Source organism: Hesperophylax consimilis, chromosome 30 (genome assembly GCF_061612785.1).
Source record: "Hesperophylax consimilis isolate HC1 chromosome 30, BYU_Hcon_1.0, whole genome shotgun sequence".
Lineage (NCBI taxonomy): Eukaryota > Metazoa > Arthropoda > Insecta > Trichoptera > Limnephilidae > Hesperophylax > Hesperophylax consimilis.
The window spans coordinates 12,130,410-12,151,096 of NC_142865.1; the positions used below are offsets into that span (position 1 = coordinate 12,130,410).

Consider the following 20,687-nt stretch of genomic DNA (forward strand, 5'->3'; position numbering starts at 1 on the left):
ATGGTTCCCGGGGTGGCAGTAACTATATCCACCTCCCAAATTGATTGTGCAAACTGTCAAAATGCACGTTTTATTTTATTTTGTGAAGGCACAAATAATAAAATGTTTTCCTATGATAATCTAAAGAAATTAATTTTCTCATTATGCAATATAACCGGTTCCATGATAACTCCTCAAAATGACAATTCAACACGTCTTTAAAAGGTGATCTCTAGTCAGATTCGCTGAGGAATCCAGTCAGGAGTTCACACTTCAATCCTTGTTGAAAGATAGTGATTTTAAAACGCGTATCTAGATTTTAGTCTCGACATTCCTTTGATTATTTTAACTTTCCGTGTACCTTAAATATTGCACGTGTTGTAGCTTTGAACGCCGATACACAAAGAGGACCGTTGAACAGTTGCGCCCGTGTATCTCGCGTGCCGGTTAGTTTCGAGCATGACCACAAGACGCCGATGGCGTGGGGCAGCACTAACTCGTTATGATTTTAAATGGTTTCGTAACACTCTATTTAACCTAGTTTTTGTTTCATCACTTTTCATAACTCTTTATAGGTGTGTTGAATTGTCATTTTGATGAGTTATCCGGTCACCAAAAAAACCATATCTCAAAAGGGTTTCGTAAGTACGAAATTTCACACTTCAAAGCACTTTTTAAATAGACAATAATTCTTGATTATTTCTTGTGTTCTCACCGCAGTATTTAATTAAAGCATCTGTAACATAGGGTTTTCCAATAAGAGGTGTTATGTGTATTTAATTCCGGCCATAAAATGATTTTTCATGGCCGGAATTGGATGGTATTGATCTGGACAATGTTTACTTTCAACAAGACGGCGCTACGTGCCACACAAGCAACGAAACCATTGATCTTTTACGGGAAAAGTTTCCGGACCGTGTTATCTCTCGAAGAGGTGATCACAGTTGGCCACCGAGATCTTGTGATTTAACACCTTGCGACTTCTTCCTTTGGGGCCACATGAAAGAGAAGGTCTACGCCAACAGCCCAGCGTCGATTCAAGACCTCAAAGATGGAATTCGTGAGGCTATCAAGGACATAAGCCACTTTGCGATTTGGTTACGAAAAATTTCATGAAAAGGATATGGTCCTGTAGGCGTGGTCGTGGTGGTCATTTGACTGATGTTATTTTTCACTATTAACGGCATACCTTCCTCTATTAAAAAATGGCATTTTTCTTTGAATATCAAAATAACACCTCTTATTGGAAAACCCCTATACATATTTCTAATCAATCATGTTTTCAAAGCAAAACGATTCTTTGAATTACTTTGTAGCGCATCGCCTTAGTAAGTTAATCTTGTCTGTTTGTTGCAGGTTGCGGAAATAGTAGAAGTGTGCGAGACGGCCAAGGTGTACCTGGTGGGCAAGACGAGGACTAACAAGGGACTCAAGTTGAGGCACGGCGCCCAGGACCGCGTCTTCAGGCTGGAGTTCATTTCCAATAGTGTGAGTTGTTATTAACATTATAGATTTAGGGTCTAAATCGTTATAATTAACCCCTCAGGTAATATTCTGTCAGAAGTGTGTCCGTCCGCTTTGCAGTAAAATCCAAATAAATGGAATATTTCAAAACTGGTTGCGCCAATGCGCAATAGACATTGATTTATACATACATCTCATGCACACATACACACATACCTGCGACCACTGTACTGAGATAGTATTATTGTCCTTTGTCCTACCTTCCTTTCCATTCCTGCTAATTTATGTGCCCTTTGGTAATCAGTATGTTGCAATAACCCGAACCGCTCACAATAAACCGCATCCGCGCGTGATCTCATCTCCCTTATCTTATGAAATTATCATTCGCGCCGATATCTTATGACAAGCCACTTCGTGTTAAGTGACATTGTTGTGAGGAGAAAAGACAGGAAGAAGCGAGTGCCCTTTCCTAATGGTGAGTCCTTCCTTATCCGTACAACAAATATTGTCTTATGTGCAGTGGTCATTGCTCAATCATCCAAGGTCCTTCGACAATCATTTCTTACACTATCACAAAAACAACTTCATAACTTCTTATACACCAAAAACTAAAAACTGTTTCTGACAGGTGATAAAATACACTTTCAAATTTTAACTTGTTGAAGGTCGGAGCATAAAACAAAAAAACATTAGTGGAACCTAAAGTTTTATTAGCCCGAACAATGGTGATTTTAAATTAAATTAAATGAAATGAAAACCCTTGGTTTTACGTCACTTTATTGATCAATTTTATTGGCTACCGGTTTCGGTACGTCCGTACCATCATCAGGACAGTTGTAAAAATTATGCTATTAAATACAGATGTGCACATATTATCAATAAAGAAAGAGACAGTATACTAGAGTGGGACAGCGCTTCAGTTGTGGGAGAGAGGTGGGGGAGGGAACTTGGGATAAGTGAAGTAATGGAGAACATACTAAGAATTGGGTTGACAGTTCAATTTAACGTGTTCAGTCCTTATGGGTACTTTCAGGATTATTTTTATTATTACTTTTTGTGTTTTAACGAGCTGCTTCATGTGAAGGTTTGAGGCAGATCCCCATCCAATAATCCCATATTCTGTGCGTGATTGGCAAAGAACATACATAGTAGACTTTATAGAGATCATTTTTATTTAGTATATTGCGTACGTTTCTAAAGTAGTACATGAGCTTTGTAAGTTTCTTTGTAATGCTATTTATGTGAGTGTCCCATTTTTCCCGAAGTTTTTCATCGATTACAACGCAGAGATATTTTATGTTTCTGGAGTGTGTTATGGTGGGGCAGTGACATGATTGCGTTAAGTTTTTTCCTTGACAATCATTTATTTTGAAAGCATAATCCTCAGCTGGTTGTCCTCAGGGGATTTATAATAATATATAACGTCAGGTTTATATTGTTGCAGGAATTTTCTGATACGGAATTCAACAAGTGGAGAGACACCTGCTTGCAGGCGGACCGGCCACTACCCTCTCTGGAGCACGTTGAAACCAAGATCCGAGATATCACGGAGGCCATGTTATATCAATTTAAGGTAAACAAACAGTTTCAGACAGTGTTACAGTGGATTGTGGTCAAGTGTGTTGCGTGCGTTAATCCTCTTAGAGCCGGTATATCTGTATAATAATTAGTCAAATTAACACACTTCCAGCGGGAAAGGTAGTTCTACCTTTTATGCCGGTCCTACTTGAATGGTGGGAAAGGCATTGCCGTTTGATAATTTTATATCAATCTCTTTGTAAGGGTCCCAATTATATGTATATTTGTTTAAAATGTGATCCAAGTCTTCCACGTCTTCAAATTCTTGTCTTTTGTGTGGAAGAATCTTTTATTAACCCGTCATATCCCGGGACCGCATATGTGAGTGCGGCACATTATCTACAAATTAAAAAAAAAAAAAAAAAATCATGTGCGATTTTGACCCTTATGTATAAGGAATTTGTATGAAGAACAAGGTCACAATCGCTTGGGCTATTCTCGTTCTTTACGCAGCAAATACCGGAATGACTTCTAGCTTTTCAGATTTTTTACAAAGAATTTTTCTGTGGAATGCCAACGAAATAGCGTTTTTAGTGTCAAAGCGTCTTCTTTCATTATTTTTGATATAAATTGATTGTGGAAATAATAGATTTGAGGTATCATCAGAAAGATAGTTTTATCTACATTATTTTGATGTAATTTTTATAATATTTCACCCAAGAAAAGTGATGAAAATTAACTTTGTAAGAAATGTCAAAATTTTTACGTCATAATGAATAATTATATTTTTAGCATTATTTATTTACAAGTTTCTTGTACAAAATAATATTATTAGTAACAACAGTTGTATAAACTACCGAAATCTGGAACAATTGTTATCATATACTTATAAAATGCGACAAAAAAAAAATTTAAGTGGACACTTGTCGTTTGATTTTGGAATTTGAGCCTTTGGAAATTGAGCTTGGAATTTCCTGGGACACCACAGGTTAAAAGGAAACTATATTTAAACCCGTAGAACGGGTAATCATCATTACACTTATCACACCGGAAATGCAGAATTTTAAATATCAATAAATGGCCCAACATTGACATTAACTTCAGTTAATGAAGTTTTATTGCAAAGTAGGTTGTAATTTCACAAAGTACTTTTATAATTGGGTTATTGTGTGACTACCATGTAAAAAAATCATTAAAATATATGTATTATTTTAAAAGATAAAGCTGTTTAAAACAAAATCCATTTTCTCAAATGGGACCCTAATTTTCGCCCGCATGAAGTGTGTTAATGTAGTTTTCGGCATTTAGTTTTGTTGTAGACATTGGCTAAATCTGGAGAAAGCCAAGTTGTGTGGCGCTCCATCCACTGGAACTCACTAAACATGGTTATGATTAGATAGTAGAAGTGGACTGATGATTCAGATAAAGACTTTCATACGTTGCAGGAGGAAGATGTGGACAAGATAATCCAGGAAAAGGATCGATTCCGCGCCCATCCCACCAACTACGCCATGAAGAAAACCCAACTCATGAAGGACAGAGATGCCGCTGTATTGAGGTAAGCTAATCCGCAAGCTCGGTAATCCACAGATCAAAGAAAACATGGACATGCCACAATCTTTTTGCCAGTAATAAGGTTCAAGCATGTCTTAGCCTTTGGACTGCATTAAAATGTATGAGTTTCGTCACTGCCACACGCCACATTTTTTTATCTGGTCTGGTTGACCAATGATACTTTTAGAAATGGTAATTATGCATATTTCGCAAGATTGTTCTTTGTGTAAACCTTGCTCAAATAATACATCCATATCTCAACTATTCACAAATAACTCAAAATAATTGTTTTGGGGTGATGTTTATATGGGGTTTTCCAATAAGAGGTGTTATGTGTATTTAATTCCGGCCATAAAATGATTTTTCATGGCCGGAATTGGATGGTATTGATCTGGACAATGTTAACTTTCAACAAGACGGCGCTACGTGCCACACAAGCAACAAAACCATTGATCTTTTACGGGAAAAGTTTCCGGACCGTGTTATCTCTCGAAGAGGTGATCACAATTGGCCACCGAGATCTTGTGATTTAACACCTTGCGACTTCTTCCTTTGGGGCCACGTGAAAGAGAAGGTCTACGCCAACAGCCCAGCGTCGATTCAAGACCTCAAAGATGGAATTCGTGAGGCTATCGAGGACATAAGGCAGCCACTTTGCGATTTGGTTATGGAAAATTTCATGAAAAGGATATGGTCCTGTAGGCGTGGTCGTGGTGGTCATTTGACTGATGTTATTTTTCACTATTAACGGCATACCTTCCTCTTTATAATGAAATAAACATTCGATCGTTAATATTAAAAAATGGCATTTTTCTTTGAATATCAAAATAACACCTCTTTTTGGAAAACCCTGTATAAACAAAATGAAATATTACCTAGGAGATAAAACATTACTGAACATCAAGACGGGCCAAGCGATTCCGAAGGGTACTTATTTCTTTTTGTGTTTGAATTTGTCTGACTAGCTGTACCCTGCATGCGTTGCTATGGCTCAGTCTGTCTGTGCAGATAGAGAAATAATAGCTCGTGTTGTTTTTCAAAAGAAGCATGCTTCTACCTGTCACAGGTGATATCTATATAATATAGGTATATAAAAACACACGCGTATTCGAATGTAACGTTGTGTCAAAATTTCAAACCAATCGTTGAAGAACTTTCGGAGATTTAAGATTTTTAACTAACGAATATTAACGATTGTTGGATCTGTGCTTCCATATCGTGAGCATTTTTTAAATCGGGATTTGTTTACGAACTTATAAATATTTTTCTTTTTAAACTTCAAGAATAAAGATGTTATTTCTCTTTGAACAATAGTATTTAAAAAATATATTATTCAATTTAAAATTCAGTTTTCATGGCACTATGTTAGTTAAAATTCTATTTAAAATAAAACACATTGTGTTTCAACACTTGAATTCGCTAAAACACAAACAACGTTCAGTGTAATATAATGCAACATAGACCCAAATCTCAAAAGAGAAATATATATTTTTAGGTTGACATCTCTAATACTTTTTTATATTGAAATATTTATGTGTTTTCCAGCGAAATGAGATTGTCAAATCCTACATTTACACTTGTTAAAGAACAGTGCACGATATTGATTGATATTGCACTAATCGACAAACAATGCTTTTTGTACTGGCGCGGGAGATTGAATAGAGATGAAGGGAAGAACCTGTCTGGGTCGCTTTAAATTCTCACCCAAGATAATCAAATAAATTTACTGGACATATTTATAGAGATATCGCTAGTGGTGTGAACCCAGAATTTATACAAATGTTTTTCGGTTCTGTAACGTGCTTGTAAGTAATACAGCGAGAACTCAAACCTAGAAATTACTTAAGTGAGAGAGTTTGCGTGAGAGGCGATCGTGTTGATATGGCTTAGATATTGAGAGTTAAATTAACTATCACATCAATCATACTTTGACCTCCGATGAATGCACACTGAAAACACCAGACTCTGCGCAGAAAAGTAATATTTGCTAATGTAAGATAACGGTTTGCAGCACAGACTTTTGTCGGACTTTTTTTTCTTCAAATTTTACATGTTCTTTTTTACTGCATTGAGTAAATTATAAAACACTTGCAAAAGTGTCAAACTAAATACTGTATTTTAGTCAAACCTTCGCTCAATTTTTTATATACCCAATGACCGATTCGTGCGCTACTGTAAAACGGACTAGTTATTTGTAAGCAGATTTTTATTTTGAGAGAGCAGGTAATTTGTTTGTTATTAATGTGTAATTGACTGTGTCCGTAGGGGTGAAGAGGAATTGGGCAATGACCTGACGCAGAAGATACAGGAACTGGAGGAGCGGGCCAATCACCTGGACAAGGTGCGGACCTCCACCATACAGAGCATCTCCTACATCAACAACCGCAACAGGAAACTCAACGTGGAGGGAGCCGAGAAGGCCATCATGGAAGAGGTTGGTTCCTTGCCCGCCGCATAACCTTCCCATACCACAAGATGTCAACTTATATCTCAACTTACACTGAATCCATTAAATTCCACAACTTCAACTCCCTTCGAACACAACGTAATTTTTAAACACATTAATTGTAAACTAAACTCACAGATTACAACTTACACTGAAACCATTAAATTCCACGGACACTTTCGCCAGAAACATCTGAACCCTGGCCTGCTATTTCTATAAGATCCTCCCATGTAACTGTTTTGATTTCTATTACCTATTCTGTCAGAACGTCGGAGTAATTCCCCTTTGCAATAAAATCCTAATAATTGGAATTATTCTATAATAACTTATCCAAAAACTAAAAACTGTCTTTTAAGGTGATGAAATATGCTTTCAAATATGTATGTCTTATTACGTCCAATGTACTTATCCTTGTCCTATATTCCTCTTCTTCTTTCCCTCACCTACTATATCTAAGCAATTTTAGCAAAATAAATAAACTTTCTTGGCTCAACCTTAATTAACATGCGTAGATCTTTATATTATAATAAGCTGTTTAGTTAAAAGAAACCAGTGGAAAAGTTAGTAATTGTAATTTGCCTGTAATTGTTTCAGATCCGCGCCAACAAAGGCAAGAAGATAGACGACCCGTTCACGCGGCGCTCCACCAAGCCCGTGATGAACTTCAAGTCGTTTGCGGCGCAGGAGCGCAGCCAGGAGGAAGAGGCGGCCGACACGGTGCTGGAGGTGGCCAAGGAGGCGGACCAGCTGCTGAAGCGCCAGGACAGCTGGAAGGACAAGCAGCGCTCGCACGAGAACAACCTCTATTCCCTGCATGACTTTGAGATCAACATAGACCTGGAGGTGCCACAGCCTAGTGAGTCCAATACACATCTATTTCTCTCATACTGTCATCATTTGAATAGTGGACTTACTACTGCTCTGGAGATAATCTTATACATCTACCTACCTAATGATGGGTAACCTGGTATTTAACCTTTCCTTATCTGTGGTGTGCATTTACTACACATTGCTTCTAATAACTTTAATAACTCTATAAATATAATAAATTCTGGGTTCAGATTTTAGATATTCCCCCGTTATACATTTATGCACTGAATTAAAAAATAATATTTTACGTAGTTTTCAAATTCAATTAAAAATTCGGAGTTTTTTTTGTTAAAAATCGGGAACAAATACACCAATACAATCAACTGTGTGATACTAATACGCTAAGAGTGTGCGAGGAAATGACACGCTATTGATGTCCCGCTTTAATTCGCTATGCGGGAACATTAGACATCCACACTTCTGCAGTTGTAGTTTTTGATTTAGACCATCGATACCTACGACCGCACAGCTGTGTTTGTGCCAGCCGCCAGCCGCTAGCCAGTTGGCCGCGAACCGTCGTTAGATGTGGACCCCTCGCACGTTTCTTTAGCATCTGCCGATGGTTTTTTCATGTTTTCAGCAATTAAATTACAATTATTATCATTTTTGATATAAAATATAATAAACATAATCGATTAGCTATGAACATTCATATATTTCCGATATTGAATCGCTTATTTTGAGATGTGTATCGACTACACAGCACCGGAACGCGTGTATTTTTTTTATCACAGTAAGGGAAAGGTTAATTATTGAAGACAATTTTAGCGATTCCTAAATGAAAATCTGAAACAGAAAAATCATAAAAAGATACGGTCACATCTAGGACTCGAACCCAGTACCCTTGCCTTGCCGGGGCACCGCTCTACCAACTGAGCTAATGGGACCCTATCTCCTTCGGTCATGTTTGACTGTATCATACTTCGAATAAGAACTACCAATATCATCGTCTTCATTTTTCTTACCGCACATTTTTATTGGCAACTATCTTTATGTATGATGGCAAAATTTTTCTGTTACAGATTTTCGTTTAGCAATTGCTAATGTTGTCTTCAATAATTAAATATTACAATTTGAGGTTTTACTCACTAAGTTATTCCAAAAGAATAAAAATTCCTGGTAGTTTAGTTAGGGAATATTGCAGGAATTTGTCACGCCGGGTTTATATGGTAACAATTTAAACAAAATATTATTGAAATAACAAGCTAATGATTTTAATATTGTAAAATTTAAAGAGCCATGGTCAGCCATTTGGCGGCGGAATCGTTCCATAAATAATCCTTCTACGAGAGAGTGGGGAGCCTTGTTATCAGTTCTTTTCGGTCGATGATATTTCATCAAATTGAAAATTCAACACATCTTTAAAAAGTGATATAGAGTCATTAAAAGTGATGAAACAAAAAAACTAGGTTTAAGTTACCTATGTAACCTATTTAACCTAGTTTTTGTTTCATCACTTTTCATGACCGTATATCACTTTTTGTAGGTGTGTTGAATTGTCATTACTCGGTCACCGAATATTTTTGTTCAAATATGGAGTGAATACGAATCCCATACATGCTCCTGTTCTGAATGAGGGGGAAATGTATGTGTTAGGGCGAATGATGGTTTACAGGGTGTTTGACACCACAGGTGTGAATGTGATCATAGAGTTATACAATTAGAGGCGCTATGGTGTGTACAATATCTCATAGAAGTGTGTTCCGCTGTTACCGCTGGAGCCAACCAATGTTACAGTATTCGTCCCATTTGTTATTGCAGTAAATGCGGTCAGTGTGCTCCCCAAGCCCCTGCTCAACAAGGCCAAGGACACGGGGCCCAAGAGGGCCCTCAACCTGGAGGACTACAAGAAAAAGCGGGGGCTCATCTAGACCGTATCCCCCGCCTGTACTCACAAACCAACCTGCACTCGCCAAGTGCGTAAGTGATGAACCTGACTGTATATGTGTTTATTCATATTTTGTTATTGTTACTTATCCTTACACTCGAATGCAATCACGACAATAACGCACTTTGCCAATGTTATTGCACATATTGATTTGTTTTCCTCATGTGCTGAGGAAAAATAATTTTACCTGTAATTCGTTTGTATGTACATAAAATGTACATTATTTTGATTATATATGTCGAGAATTAGGTGTAGGTACCTTACCCATAGATAATAGTGCCAAGAAAGATGGGTCATGAACCTAGCGCCCTGCCTTTGTTTCTACCTAGACGACAAACGCATAACTTACATTGCATAGTCACTTTCACAGTCCGTGCTGTTTGGCCATAGACAGTCAGCGCACAAACACGCCATATATATCCATATCTCTTTGTTTCTATTATATATGGGTGAAGTGTTGTTTTATTTTTATTAGGTTCATGTATGCTTTTTTAAGATGTTATAATATAAGAGAAACTCCGTGGTGTAATGGTTTACATATATGATCTAGAGTCATCCATAGAAATACAATGAAAGATATTTTCATTAATCAGTATTATCCCTATTTAAACTAATTCTCTTCCAGTCACCATGCACTCTGTGCTCCAATTTGTTGTTTTCGTCTATTGAATCCCATATATTGTTAATTCGTTGCTCCAATCTGTAATGTAAACATTCGCTCGCGCTGCCAGTCCTTTGACTTCCGCACAAAAAACTACCAACGGAGGGAGCGCCGCGGTGGGTTGAATGTAAACTCGTCTGTTATTTATTACAATATTAATATATTGTCATTATAATACAAATTTTTTAAATGGTATTGTGGCGACAAGAGAACATCCAGAATGTCTCATTAATAATAAACAGCTCGACCTACTTAGTACCTACTTGCGAGTTACTACTGACAGTTAAATTGTAAACAAAGCAACCTACCTGCTACAAGCATCTACTTGCCTACCTGCGACAATACGATTGCAAGTCGGTCTGGCACATTACGACAACTCGCCAGAAGGTTCGAGCCTATCGCCTATGCTTAATTGCTGCGCTGCCGAAAGTTCCCGAAAGACCCAGACTGAGCGAGTGTCTCCGATTTAGTTACAATTCCACCTACCTACTGTCGCCGCCGGCCGTACAGTATAAATAAGCCCGACGCAGCGAGCAGTCAGTATTCAGTCTCTGTCACCGCCGGCTACGTACAATCGCGCTACGGAAACTTGACCCAGATTTGCCCGCATTCCATAGTATTGTAAATAGTAACGCGTAAATATTGCGACTGTAAAATCGATTTTTGATTTATCAATAAACGCTGAATCAGAGTTGGAGAGATTTTTATTTGTACACCAAGATAACCACAGTATCTAGTCCTTTATGTAAAAATTCACTTTGAAATATTTTCCAGTTTATATGATCTAACAAATTTCTAGATTCTTGATATGGCATGGACCTTAGTTGAAGCTATTAAGTGCTGAACTTCCGATGGGTTTGAGGTCATCGATATTGTCACGCTGTGTTTGAATTTAATGCACTTTGTCAGTGTATGTTTTAAATCTTCAATTTCTTCGCATATCAAGCACATTGACAAACGTTGCTTTAGAACTGTCGTAAGCACCGCCGATTATTAAACATGCAAACCACACTTTGCATCGTGCATGTGGCAACCGTTAGTTAACGGTTAGCTAGGAGGGAAATATTGAAAATTTTGTCTCCTATATTGGCCAACCACTTAAATATGAATTTATATCACATTCTATTACTAAGTTTACGTCTGTTTTCTTGCAAGATAATTTATTCAACGATTCTGAGGTCAGCGGCAGACTGCAAATCGAAGCAGTTGTCCGCAGACTTAATACTTGATGTTTAATTTCTTTTCCGATTTTATGTCCGGGTTAAATCTTCCCCATAGGAAAAACTAAACCCTTCCACACACTTTTCCACAAATGATCATCTAGTCAATCAACATTATGCAAGTGCATTATATAAGCAAAATAAATTCAAAACAATACAAGAACAACACGTCAACTCACCGGAGATCAAATGGGAAAATAATTCACCGACTCCAGATATTTTCATATCAGAGGGTTCGGCTCGGTAGTACTCCCAACAGGGCCTATAAATCCTACTGATCCCTCAACGTAAATATTTAAAAAATCTTTCGTTATCCTACATGTATTTAAAATGACTGATTTTAATAATTATTAAAATTATTTATTTAATAATTATTATTCTCATGTCTTGTATTAAGTCTGAAGTCTTTTTTTTACATTAACCCCACACGGAAGCTAAATAATTTCCCTTAGGGCCGGTGTCACTGTTTGGGATGCTGCGTGGAGGGTCTTTTTTTAAGGAAAGGAAGGAGAGGAAGTTAACCCCTTCAGTAATCATTTAAAAATTAAAAATGGAAAAAAAACACCTTTTTTTTATCAATGAATTTTATTTACTCAAAATATATATTCTCATATAAAAGCCATTTCAGGCCCAAAATGGGACTGAATATTGATGTTGTGGGGCATAGTGTGAAAAAATAATTAAAAATTTTCTTTAGTACGAATTCCGAATTCTGGCACATAATAGCATGTGGTCCTTAAGAGGTTAAAGGGTATGAGGGTTGGGTAGGAATCTAGGGAACTAGTGTGTCCAGGAGTGACGGACATATGAATGTATCCCTCCCACTCCACGATGGGTCGAGAGATGAGTCGGAGAGGTCAAAGGGTCGCCTCACGCCCCGCAGCTGGTGGGCAGGTGCATCCTGAACACACCTCATTCGATGAACTCGGGCACCCCTGCTAAATCGCCAAACGTAGCGAACCACCTGTGGTGACCTACGGCAGAGGCTTGGTTATACAATAAATGGTTCCTGGGGCGGCGGTATCCAATCCCGCGCCTGCCGCAGAATCGTACCTTTAGACAAATATTTCTCTAGGTAGTCTGAATATTTTGTGGTAACACTTAATTCCGCAATTAATATATCCTCTCTTTAAAAAATGTTTCTATGTAAGGGGCCGTTCAAGTATTACGTAAGCAGATTTATTACAATTATTTCCCTCCCATGCTTACGTAAAAATTGGTACCTATATGCATTTTTCTGTTAATGTATTCTGTTTTTTTATTGATTCATAAGCAGCACGTATAAAATAGACTTAGGATAGAGGACTTTAATGCACATAATATTCATTTAAACAAACTTTATTGACACAGTGGGAATCCCCAAATATGTATTCGGTTTTCAAACATAGACAATGTGTGGGTTGCCAATGTGTAAAAAAAAAATAACTACTGCTGAGCAGTGCTGACGTAATCACTATCTCGACCCCCCACCCCCCCCATGTCATCAAAAATAAGCAAAGCAAAGACCCCCCTGCCCCCCTACAGTGCTTACATAATACTTGAACCGCCCCTAATAGAGTTTAGATCATGCATGCTAGAATGAGATTGTAAATATAATTACGTATCTACATACATATTACAGTGCATATGCGTAGGTATAAATAAACACTTACTTTATATTAAATAATTAAAAACAAACTGGAATCGTGCTTTTTTGTATTAATTCATACTTTATCCAAAGTTTATTCTTGATTCAGGTAAAAGCTCCAGTTCCTATATTTAAAGTGCTTACACTTTCGAATTCTAATCACTCCCTTCACAAGCTGGCAAAAATATTCATTGGTAAAGTTTATTAGATTACAAACATTTTTACAAATAAAACTCACCGTCATTTTGAAGTAAAAGTCTTTAAGTAATCTAGCAATCAATGCAAATATTTGCATAAACAACGTATGTTAACCGTAGGAATGTCCAACTCTCCTCATTGCCAGAGATTTAAATGGACTAATCTCTTCGATGCATCTGGGCACGCTACAGCGATACGGAACGGACGGGGTTCGGTAGTTCTGTCATTTACCGAAAGAATGCATCTCTTACGGCGGCGATTGTTTGAACGTCCAACTACAATCTTATATGGACTATTATTATTACATATTTATATAATAATATAGGTACGCGACATGACACGCTGTAACATGTGGGTAGAATATTGTGTGCACCAGTTAAATAAAACTGTAATATCATCTTTATCATTTATTATATAAACTGAACCACACATATTGCTCTAGAAAAATAATATTTAGCATGAGACTCAATATAATAGCATTAATACTCAAGGCGTGTCGAGTTAGAAATTAACCTCGATAGATGACATAAAATGCAAGTCCTGACAGTTGAATTTAAGAACAGAAATAAAGATGCTATAAAGAATTTACAGGGCGCCAGCTCGGAATCATATTATTCTGAACAAATTTATATTAATTATGAAAGAAATCCCTAAATATACTAGTGAATAAATGTCAATCTCAATTTGGAAGGCATCTTACGTAAAATCCTAAGTCCGCCAAGGCCAGGAAGCTTCACCAACCGTCACGTGTCCCCGAGAATCACGCAACAACTGGCGGAACAAATTTTTTTTATTTTTTATTTTTTTATTTTATTTTTTTTTATTTATTTATTGCACAACAGATAGATTATCCAATTACTGTACAATTCTCAATTTGACAATCTTAACACCTATGAAGATAATTATTATACCATTCCAAAAATTGAAACCATACACAGCGCTCTTCACACCGTAGCTCGCAAATCAAAACGGCAACTTGAGAATCCTGTCAGCCGCTTTCGGTAGGAACTAAATAGCAAGACTGCTACAACGCGACATAATAACGTTGGTTCGCATCAAAAGGTTCATCCGTCCGATCGGAACCCTTAAATTGTTTTGTTATTATCATTATCACAATTTTTTTTTAAAATTTGGCAGTTTAAGTTTTTAAAACCATGTTGAAATAAAAATAATACAGTAGAACCTAATTAATTCGAACCCCGCTATTAATTATTACACAAAAAAAAACCCGGAAAATTTTTTTCATACGAAAGGTTTTTTTTAATTCGAAATTTGCTAATTCGTAATTCATTTAGTCCGCACATGCAAATTTGTAAATTCACAAGAATGTTAAAAAAATAAATAATGTATTGCTCTCTTAACACATTAGTTGCAGCTATGTTTGATAAAAAGTGTAACTTGAGGCAGGGACATAAGACAGCTGTCCGCTATCCTACAAGATGTCAGTGAACTTCAAACTGTGGAGTTTTACGAATAAAACAAAAATTTAAAAATAAGTGTAACATTAGACAGGTGAGATAAGATGGCTGTCCGGCAACCTAATGTATGTCAATGAACTGCATACTGTAGAGTTTTATCAATAAAACAAAAATTATGTATATTAAAATATACAGGGTGCGCCAGAGAAACTTACTTATTTGAAAAAATTCCCGACCGTTGAGTTGGGCAGGTAGAGGGGCAGGAGGGGGCGCATCTGGAGGGGGACGTCCCCAAGTTTGTTTCCCATTCTCGTCAGTTGCCATTATGCTGTGGTCTAGAGTGCAGCGGGCATGAATTTGCTGCGACAAAATTTCCCCAACCGCCTCATCTCTCTCCGAGGCGATCTCCCATGGCCGGCGCGCTCTCCGGATTTGACTCCATGTGATTTTTTTTTTATGGGGTTATTTGAAATCCCTTGTTTATGTCGATCGACCACGGACCATAGATCACCTGAAAAACAACATTCGCGATGCTATTGCCAATATTCCGATTGATATGTTGAGAAGAGTGGACGAGAACTTCAAAAAACGACTTAACCAGTCTATGCGCAATGAGGGTCGCCATTTAAAAGATGTAATTTTTAAGACAGTATGTAAAAAAACTTGGTACATTGCATTTTCAAATAAAAAAAGAATTACAACAATAACTACAGTGCTTTTGTTTTTATTGAACTTTCAAATAAGTAAGTTTCTCTGGCGCACCCTGTATAATAGAAAAAATATGTCTTGTAATTTTACATGTTCTAAAACTAAATAAATTTAAAATTTTTTCTTGGTGTGGTATGTTTGGAAACATTTACCAACATGAAGCGGAATTTTGTATTCCTTGCACATGAATGCATTTGGTTTCCTTATTTTGAGTTAAGCACAAACACGACAATTACGTCTCACTAAGTTCTGAGTTTTCTCACTTGTTATTTTGACCAGTTCGTGGTTTTTTAAAATGCCAGAAAGTCTATCATTTGGGTCAAAAAAAGAAGTTCTTACTGTGGCAGACGTAGAAGGTGCATTTATTTTCGAATCTCTCGTGCCTGATGAGGACGATGCGGCTAGTGCAAAAGAACTATCTTCAAGCCAGGTCTCTGCGACTTGTAACAAGAAGTCTTGGAAGCGAAGGTTATTTGTTTTGAGGTACAACGTCCGGTACAATTCTCCCCCTGGTGCAGTCACGGCTGCGCCTAGCGGTCCGGACGTGTAGGTCGGCGGCGTCCTCGACATCCGGTTCCCCTGGGCCGCTGGGGGTTGTGGCTCCCATGCGGCATCCGTGGTCCGGGTGCTGTCGAGGGTGGCGCTGGTGCTGGTGCCGGTGCGGGCGCTGGTGCTGGTGCGGGGAGGATGATGGCGAGTTTTACAGCAGGGCGGGTGTACGTCCCTGTGGCTGTTTGGACCCGGGCTGTCCTCACTTGGCCGTCGGCAGCTGGGATGGCTTCGACGATACGTCTGCGCGGCCAGCTGTTGCGTGGTAGCGCGGGGTCTAGGATGACCACCAAGTCACCAGTTTTGAGGGGGTCAGTCGGGTGGTGCCACTTCTGTCGGGCGCCCAGGGTGGCGAGGTACTCACAGAGCCACCGCCTCCAGAACATATCGGCGAGTTGTTGGCTGATACGCCACTGGCGACGGAGACATACCTCCTCCTCCTTGCTGTCGTAGAGCGACAGATGTGGGCGGTTCCCGGCAGACCCCATGAGGAAGTGATTTGGGGTGAGGGGCTCTTCGTCCCGCGGGTCAACAGAGACATGAGTCAGTGGCTGACCACAAACTCAGCCTCTGCCAATGCTGTACGCAGGGTTTCCTCCCTTGGCGCCCTCTCCTTTAAGGTGGCGCTCAGGGCTCGTTTCACCGAGCGCACCAACCTTTCCCAGGCTCCCCCCATGTGGGGACTGAGGGGGGTGATGAAGCGCCACTTGATGCCCTTGGTAGTCATGGCGTCCGTCATCCTGTCATCCTGCTGCAGGGCTGCCGTGGCATCCCGAATTTCCGTGTCCGCACCACGGAAGTTCGTCCCGTTGTCCGAGTACAACACCTTGGGCTGACCTCTTCGGGCGGTCATTCGTTGTAAGGCCATAATCGCCGAGTCGGCAGACAGCGAGACCACTAGCTCCAGATGGATGGCGCGGGTGGAGAGGCAGGTGAACAAGGCTCCATAGCGCTTCTCCCGATGTCCGCCGACGGTGACCTCCGTCGGCCCGAAGTAGTCCAGTCCGCAGTGTGTAAAGGGGCGGACGTGGTGCGCCAGGCGGGTCGGCGGGAGAACCCCCATCAGTGGAGGAGAGGGCTTGCTCCGTCGTAAGCGGCAGGTGGGGCAGTCGTGGCTGATCTTCCTGCTGATGGTACGGAGTCGCAGGATGAAGAAGCTGCACCGGATCTCGGCCACAGTTTTCTCCGTGCTCGGATGGTCTGCCTTTTCGTGGTAGTGGCGGATCAGCAGTCCTAAATGCCTAATCGACACAATTTCTCATTGGTAAAAACCAAAATACAGATTTATTGCAATCGAAACAAAAATATTTTGAGGACCTCAACTCGGTGAACATGAAACGTGACACGTATCCGTGTTGCTCCGACCTGCAAACGCATGGCACCACTGCTTCCGGGACGGGACAGCGGCCGCAGTACACGTGACCAGCACCTGTGACGTCATATAAAAATTTGACACATGTAGTCGGGAAGGCCTGGATGTCGTCTAGGAGACCTCGGTATTCATCGTAATCGTAAAAGTACTCGTATCTGAGGAGAGGGCGTGGGACTCCCGGCGACCAGCCCACCGGGTCGAAGATCTTCATCACGATGGAGAGGAGCTGCCGCTTTGTAGGCCGTGTGGCTTCTTCTGGACTGGCCGCTTCCAGGAAAGTGTAGATGAAGCGGTCGGTAGATGGGTCCCACACCAGTCCCAGGACCCTCTCGGTCTCGCTGCTCCCGCTACTGATTGCTACCGTGGAGGTGGCGCGGTCTTCAGGGGGTACATCGGCGATGGTGTCCAGGCTGTTGGAGGCCCAGTTCGTAAGGTGGAACCCCACCTTTGCAAGGAGGGCCCTTACGTCTCGGACTAGGGCAGCAGCTTCATCAGGGTTGTCCACTGCTTCCAAGTAGTCGTCCATGTAGAACCGTGAACGAATGGCTGCTGCGGCGGCCGGGTACTGGTGCTCGTACTGACCGGCCACCCTGTCCCGCACGTACTGGGCACTGCTGGGCGAGCAGGTAGCCCCAAACATCATGGACGCCAGCTGATAGGTGTCCGGCTGTTGCCGGTCTGGCGACCTCCACAGGTAGAGTTGGGAAGACTGGTCCTCTTTCCTGATTTGGATTCTCAGGAACATCTCCTGGATGTCGGCGGCGATGGCTGTACCGCCTTCCCGGAACCGGAGGATGTTCCCCAGGAGAGAGGACAGCAGGTCAGGGCCAGTGAGCAGTTGATCGTTTAATGATGTCCCTCGGCATCGGCTGGCGGCGTCGAACACAACCCTTATCTTCCCTGGCTTGTTCGGGTTGGTGACGGCGAAGTGGGGAAGATACCACATCTTGTCGTTGTACGCCGCTGCCAGGGTTGCGTCCGCCGCGAGCTTCTACTCGAGGGACTGGAGCCGCTTCAGCGCACACTGCCGGTTGTCGGGTAGTGTGGCATCATAAGGTGGGCATTATCCTGCCGATCAAAAATTTTTCGGGTGACGCGTCTTCCAGGCACACGCTGCTCCGGCAGGCTCAGGTCAGCTACTGTGTGGGCGGTGATGGTGAAGGTGGGTTCCAGTCCAGCGCCCCGGATCGATAGCTTCACGCGTTGGTAGCGGGCGTCGGAGGTGCACATCCCCTTCGCCCCGTGCAGCCGCAGACTGTGGACTGGGCCGCGTGCGCCGATCTGCGTTGCGGTGTCGGCGTCGATGAGGGTGATGGTGGATCCCTCATCCAGGAGAGCGAACGTCGACACTTCCCCGTCCGTGGGGCCCCGCAACACAACCGGCACTATTTTTAACAGCACGCGGCTGTCCACTGTCTGGCGTCAAAGGTTCACCTCCGCGACCGTCTCCCGGTGGAGCAGCTGATGATGCGGGTAGCGGCACTCACCCTCACCACACCACACTGTCTCCTTGCAGTCCCTGGAGTGGTGCGGCTCCAGGCACTTGCAGCACAAATTGTTGGTGCGCACAGTCTCCCACCGGAGGGAGAGCGATTTGGCAATGAATTCGCGACACTCCCGGGTTTTGTGTGGCTCACCGCACTGAGCGCACGCACTTTTAAGTTTGTTCGCCTTTCTCACTACAGGCGGTGGTGGGCGGTTGGCCTTCCCCTCTGGCGGTGTGGCCACAGCGTTGGCCAGAACATGCTCCCGGCGCCCTTTGCCGGTTCGCAATGGATCCACCATCCCGCTGACCGGAATCACGCCGGCGACGCCCCTCAGGAAGGCTGCCAACTGGAGGATGGTGGACTGGGTTGTTTGCCTCAGCATCCGCAGCTCCAGCAGGGCGGGGTTGGTGAGGTAGCCTCCCGTCCTCAAGTCCCGCAGGGAAGCCACCAGGTTCTGGATGGTCCCGGAGAAGTCTGCAATCTCCTCCAAGGTGGCTTCGGCAGACAGGAAGGGCAGCTTCCTCACCTTGTCCAGCATGAGGTTGGCGATCGAACTTGATCCGCTGTACCGCTCCTCCAGGGTCGCGATGATTTCTGGCACGCGGTCCGGGTTTAGCAGGAGCGGGTAGACATTCTCCCTCGCCTTCCCCTTGAGCGAACGCTGCAACCGTATCAGGCTCTCGCTCAGCGTGAGCTTGCAGGTCGAGGGAGATTGCTCATACTGCGCAATCCAGGCCGGCCATTCGAGGGGGTCGCCTGAGAATGTGGGGAGGTCCTTGGCGGTGGACTGCCGGGCGATGAGGGCGGTCATCCGAAGGTCCTCCTCCACTGAGGGACGAGGGCTGTCCTGGGCGCGCGTGGAGCGGATGGCGTCAGCCAGCAGAGTTCCCAGCTGTATTAGGAACAGGTCGGCGCCTTGTCGGACCCACTCGCTGGTGTGATGGGCAGTCTCATCGGCGGTGGCTGCGGGGGAAACAGCGGCGAGAAACTCTGGGATGAGGCGCCAGGGTAACCCTCAGGAGGTGCGCCAGGGTGCTCGCCAGGGTAGGCACCAGGATGCGCGGCGGCAGGAGGCGCGCCAGGGGCCGCACCAGGGTAGGCGGCAGGAGGCACGCCAGGGGCCAGACGATGTAGCGGGAATGGCCGGCTGGCCGCTTCGACGCCTAGGAAGGAAAGTCGGGAAAAAGGAGGCAGAATGTGGGAAAAGGGAAAAATGTGGAAAAATATGAGGAAAAGGGAAAAATGTAGGGAAAATGTGGGAAAAATAGGCCTTTGTTTTTTGTCCATAATGATGACTGCTTGACCCCGTGGTTTTATTTATTAATCAATTTTTACAGTTTATACAAGTTTAGAGAAGGAATTTGTTGCATAAATTCGAAGATGCGCAGAGGTAATTTTGTAAAGGAACTCTGCGTAAATTCAAATTTATGCAAATTAATTTAAAGTCGGTCGAGGTACAACGTCCGGTACATATACTATTCACTACGGGTGATAATAATGTAATTTTAACAACAACAAAAAATCGAATAAAATGAAGTATAAAGTATTTTATTTATTTATTATTTACTAAGCTGAATTTTATATATGATATCAAGTTATGGTTGAAAATGTCTACATCTCTAGAGGCATTGTGAGTTTCACAGATACGTACTATTACAGAGTTTTGCGCGTATTTGGATTTACAATGTGGTATTCTAAATAAATCATTCGATCTGGTGTTTCGCTTGG

General features: G+C 41.8%; 2 protein-coding genes across 2 annotated transcripts in view; one reads left to right on the forward strand and one right to left on the reverse strand.

The window, feature by feature from the left end:
* The window catches only part of Rtf1 (RNA polymerase-associated protein Rtf1), a 40,843-nt gene extending 29,136 nt beyond the window's left edge, over positions 1 to 11,707 (forward strand). The window contains exons 12-17 of the mRNA XM_089649464.1: positions 1,336 to 1,467; positions 2,888 to 3,016; positions 4,407 to 4,519; positions 6,781 to 6,949; positions 7,556 to 7,817; positions 9,593 to 11,707. Of these exons, the coding sequence (XP_089505590.1) occupies positions 1,336 to 1,467; positions 2,888 to 3,016; positions 4,407 to 4,519; positions 6,781 to 6,949; positions 7,556 to 7,817; positions 9,593 to 9,702 (915 nt within the window). The 3' untranslated portion in view covers positions 9,703 to 11,707. The remainder of the gene's footprint in view (positions 1 to 1,335; positions 1,468 to 2,887; positions 3,017 to 4,406; positions 4,520 to 6,780; positions 6,950 to 7,555; positions 7,818 to 9,592) is intronic.
* A 4,937-nt stretch (positions 11,708 to 16,644) lies between these two features.
* On the reverse strand, positions 16,645 to 18,418 carry LOC149409648 (uncharacterized). The gene is made up of 2 exons (XM_089649465.1): positions 17,418 to 18,418; positions 16,645 to 17,341 (listed from the first exon to the last, which is right to left on the reverse strand). The coding sequence occupies exons 1-2, from the start codon at positions 18,416 to 18,418 to the stop codon at positions 16,645 to 16,647; spliced, it is 1,698 nt and encodes a 565-aa protein (XP_089505591.1).
* Positions 18,419 to 20,687: the final 2,269 nt, after the last annotated feature.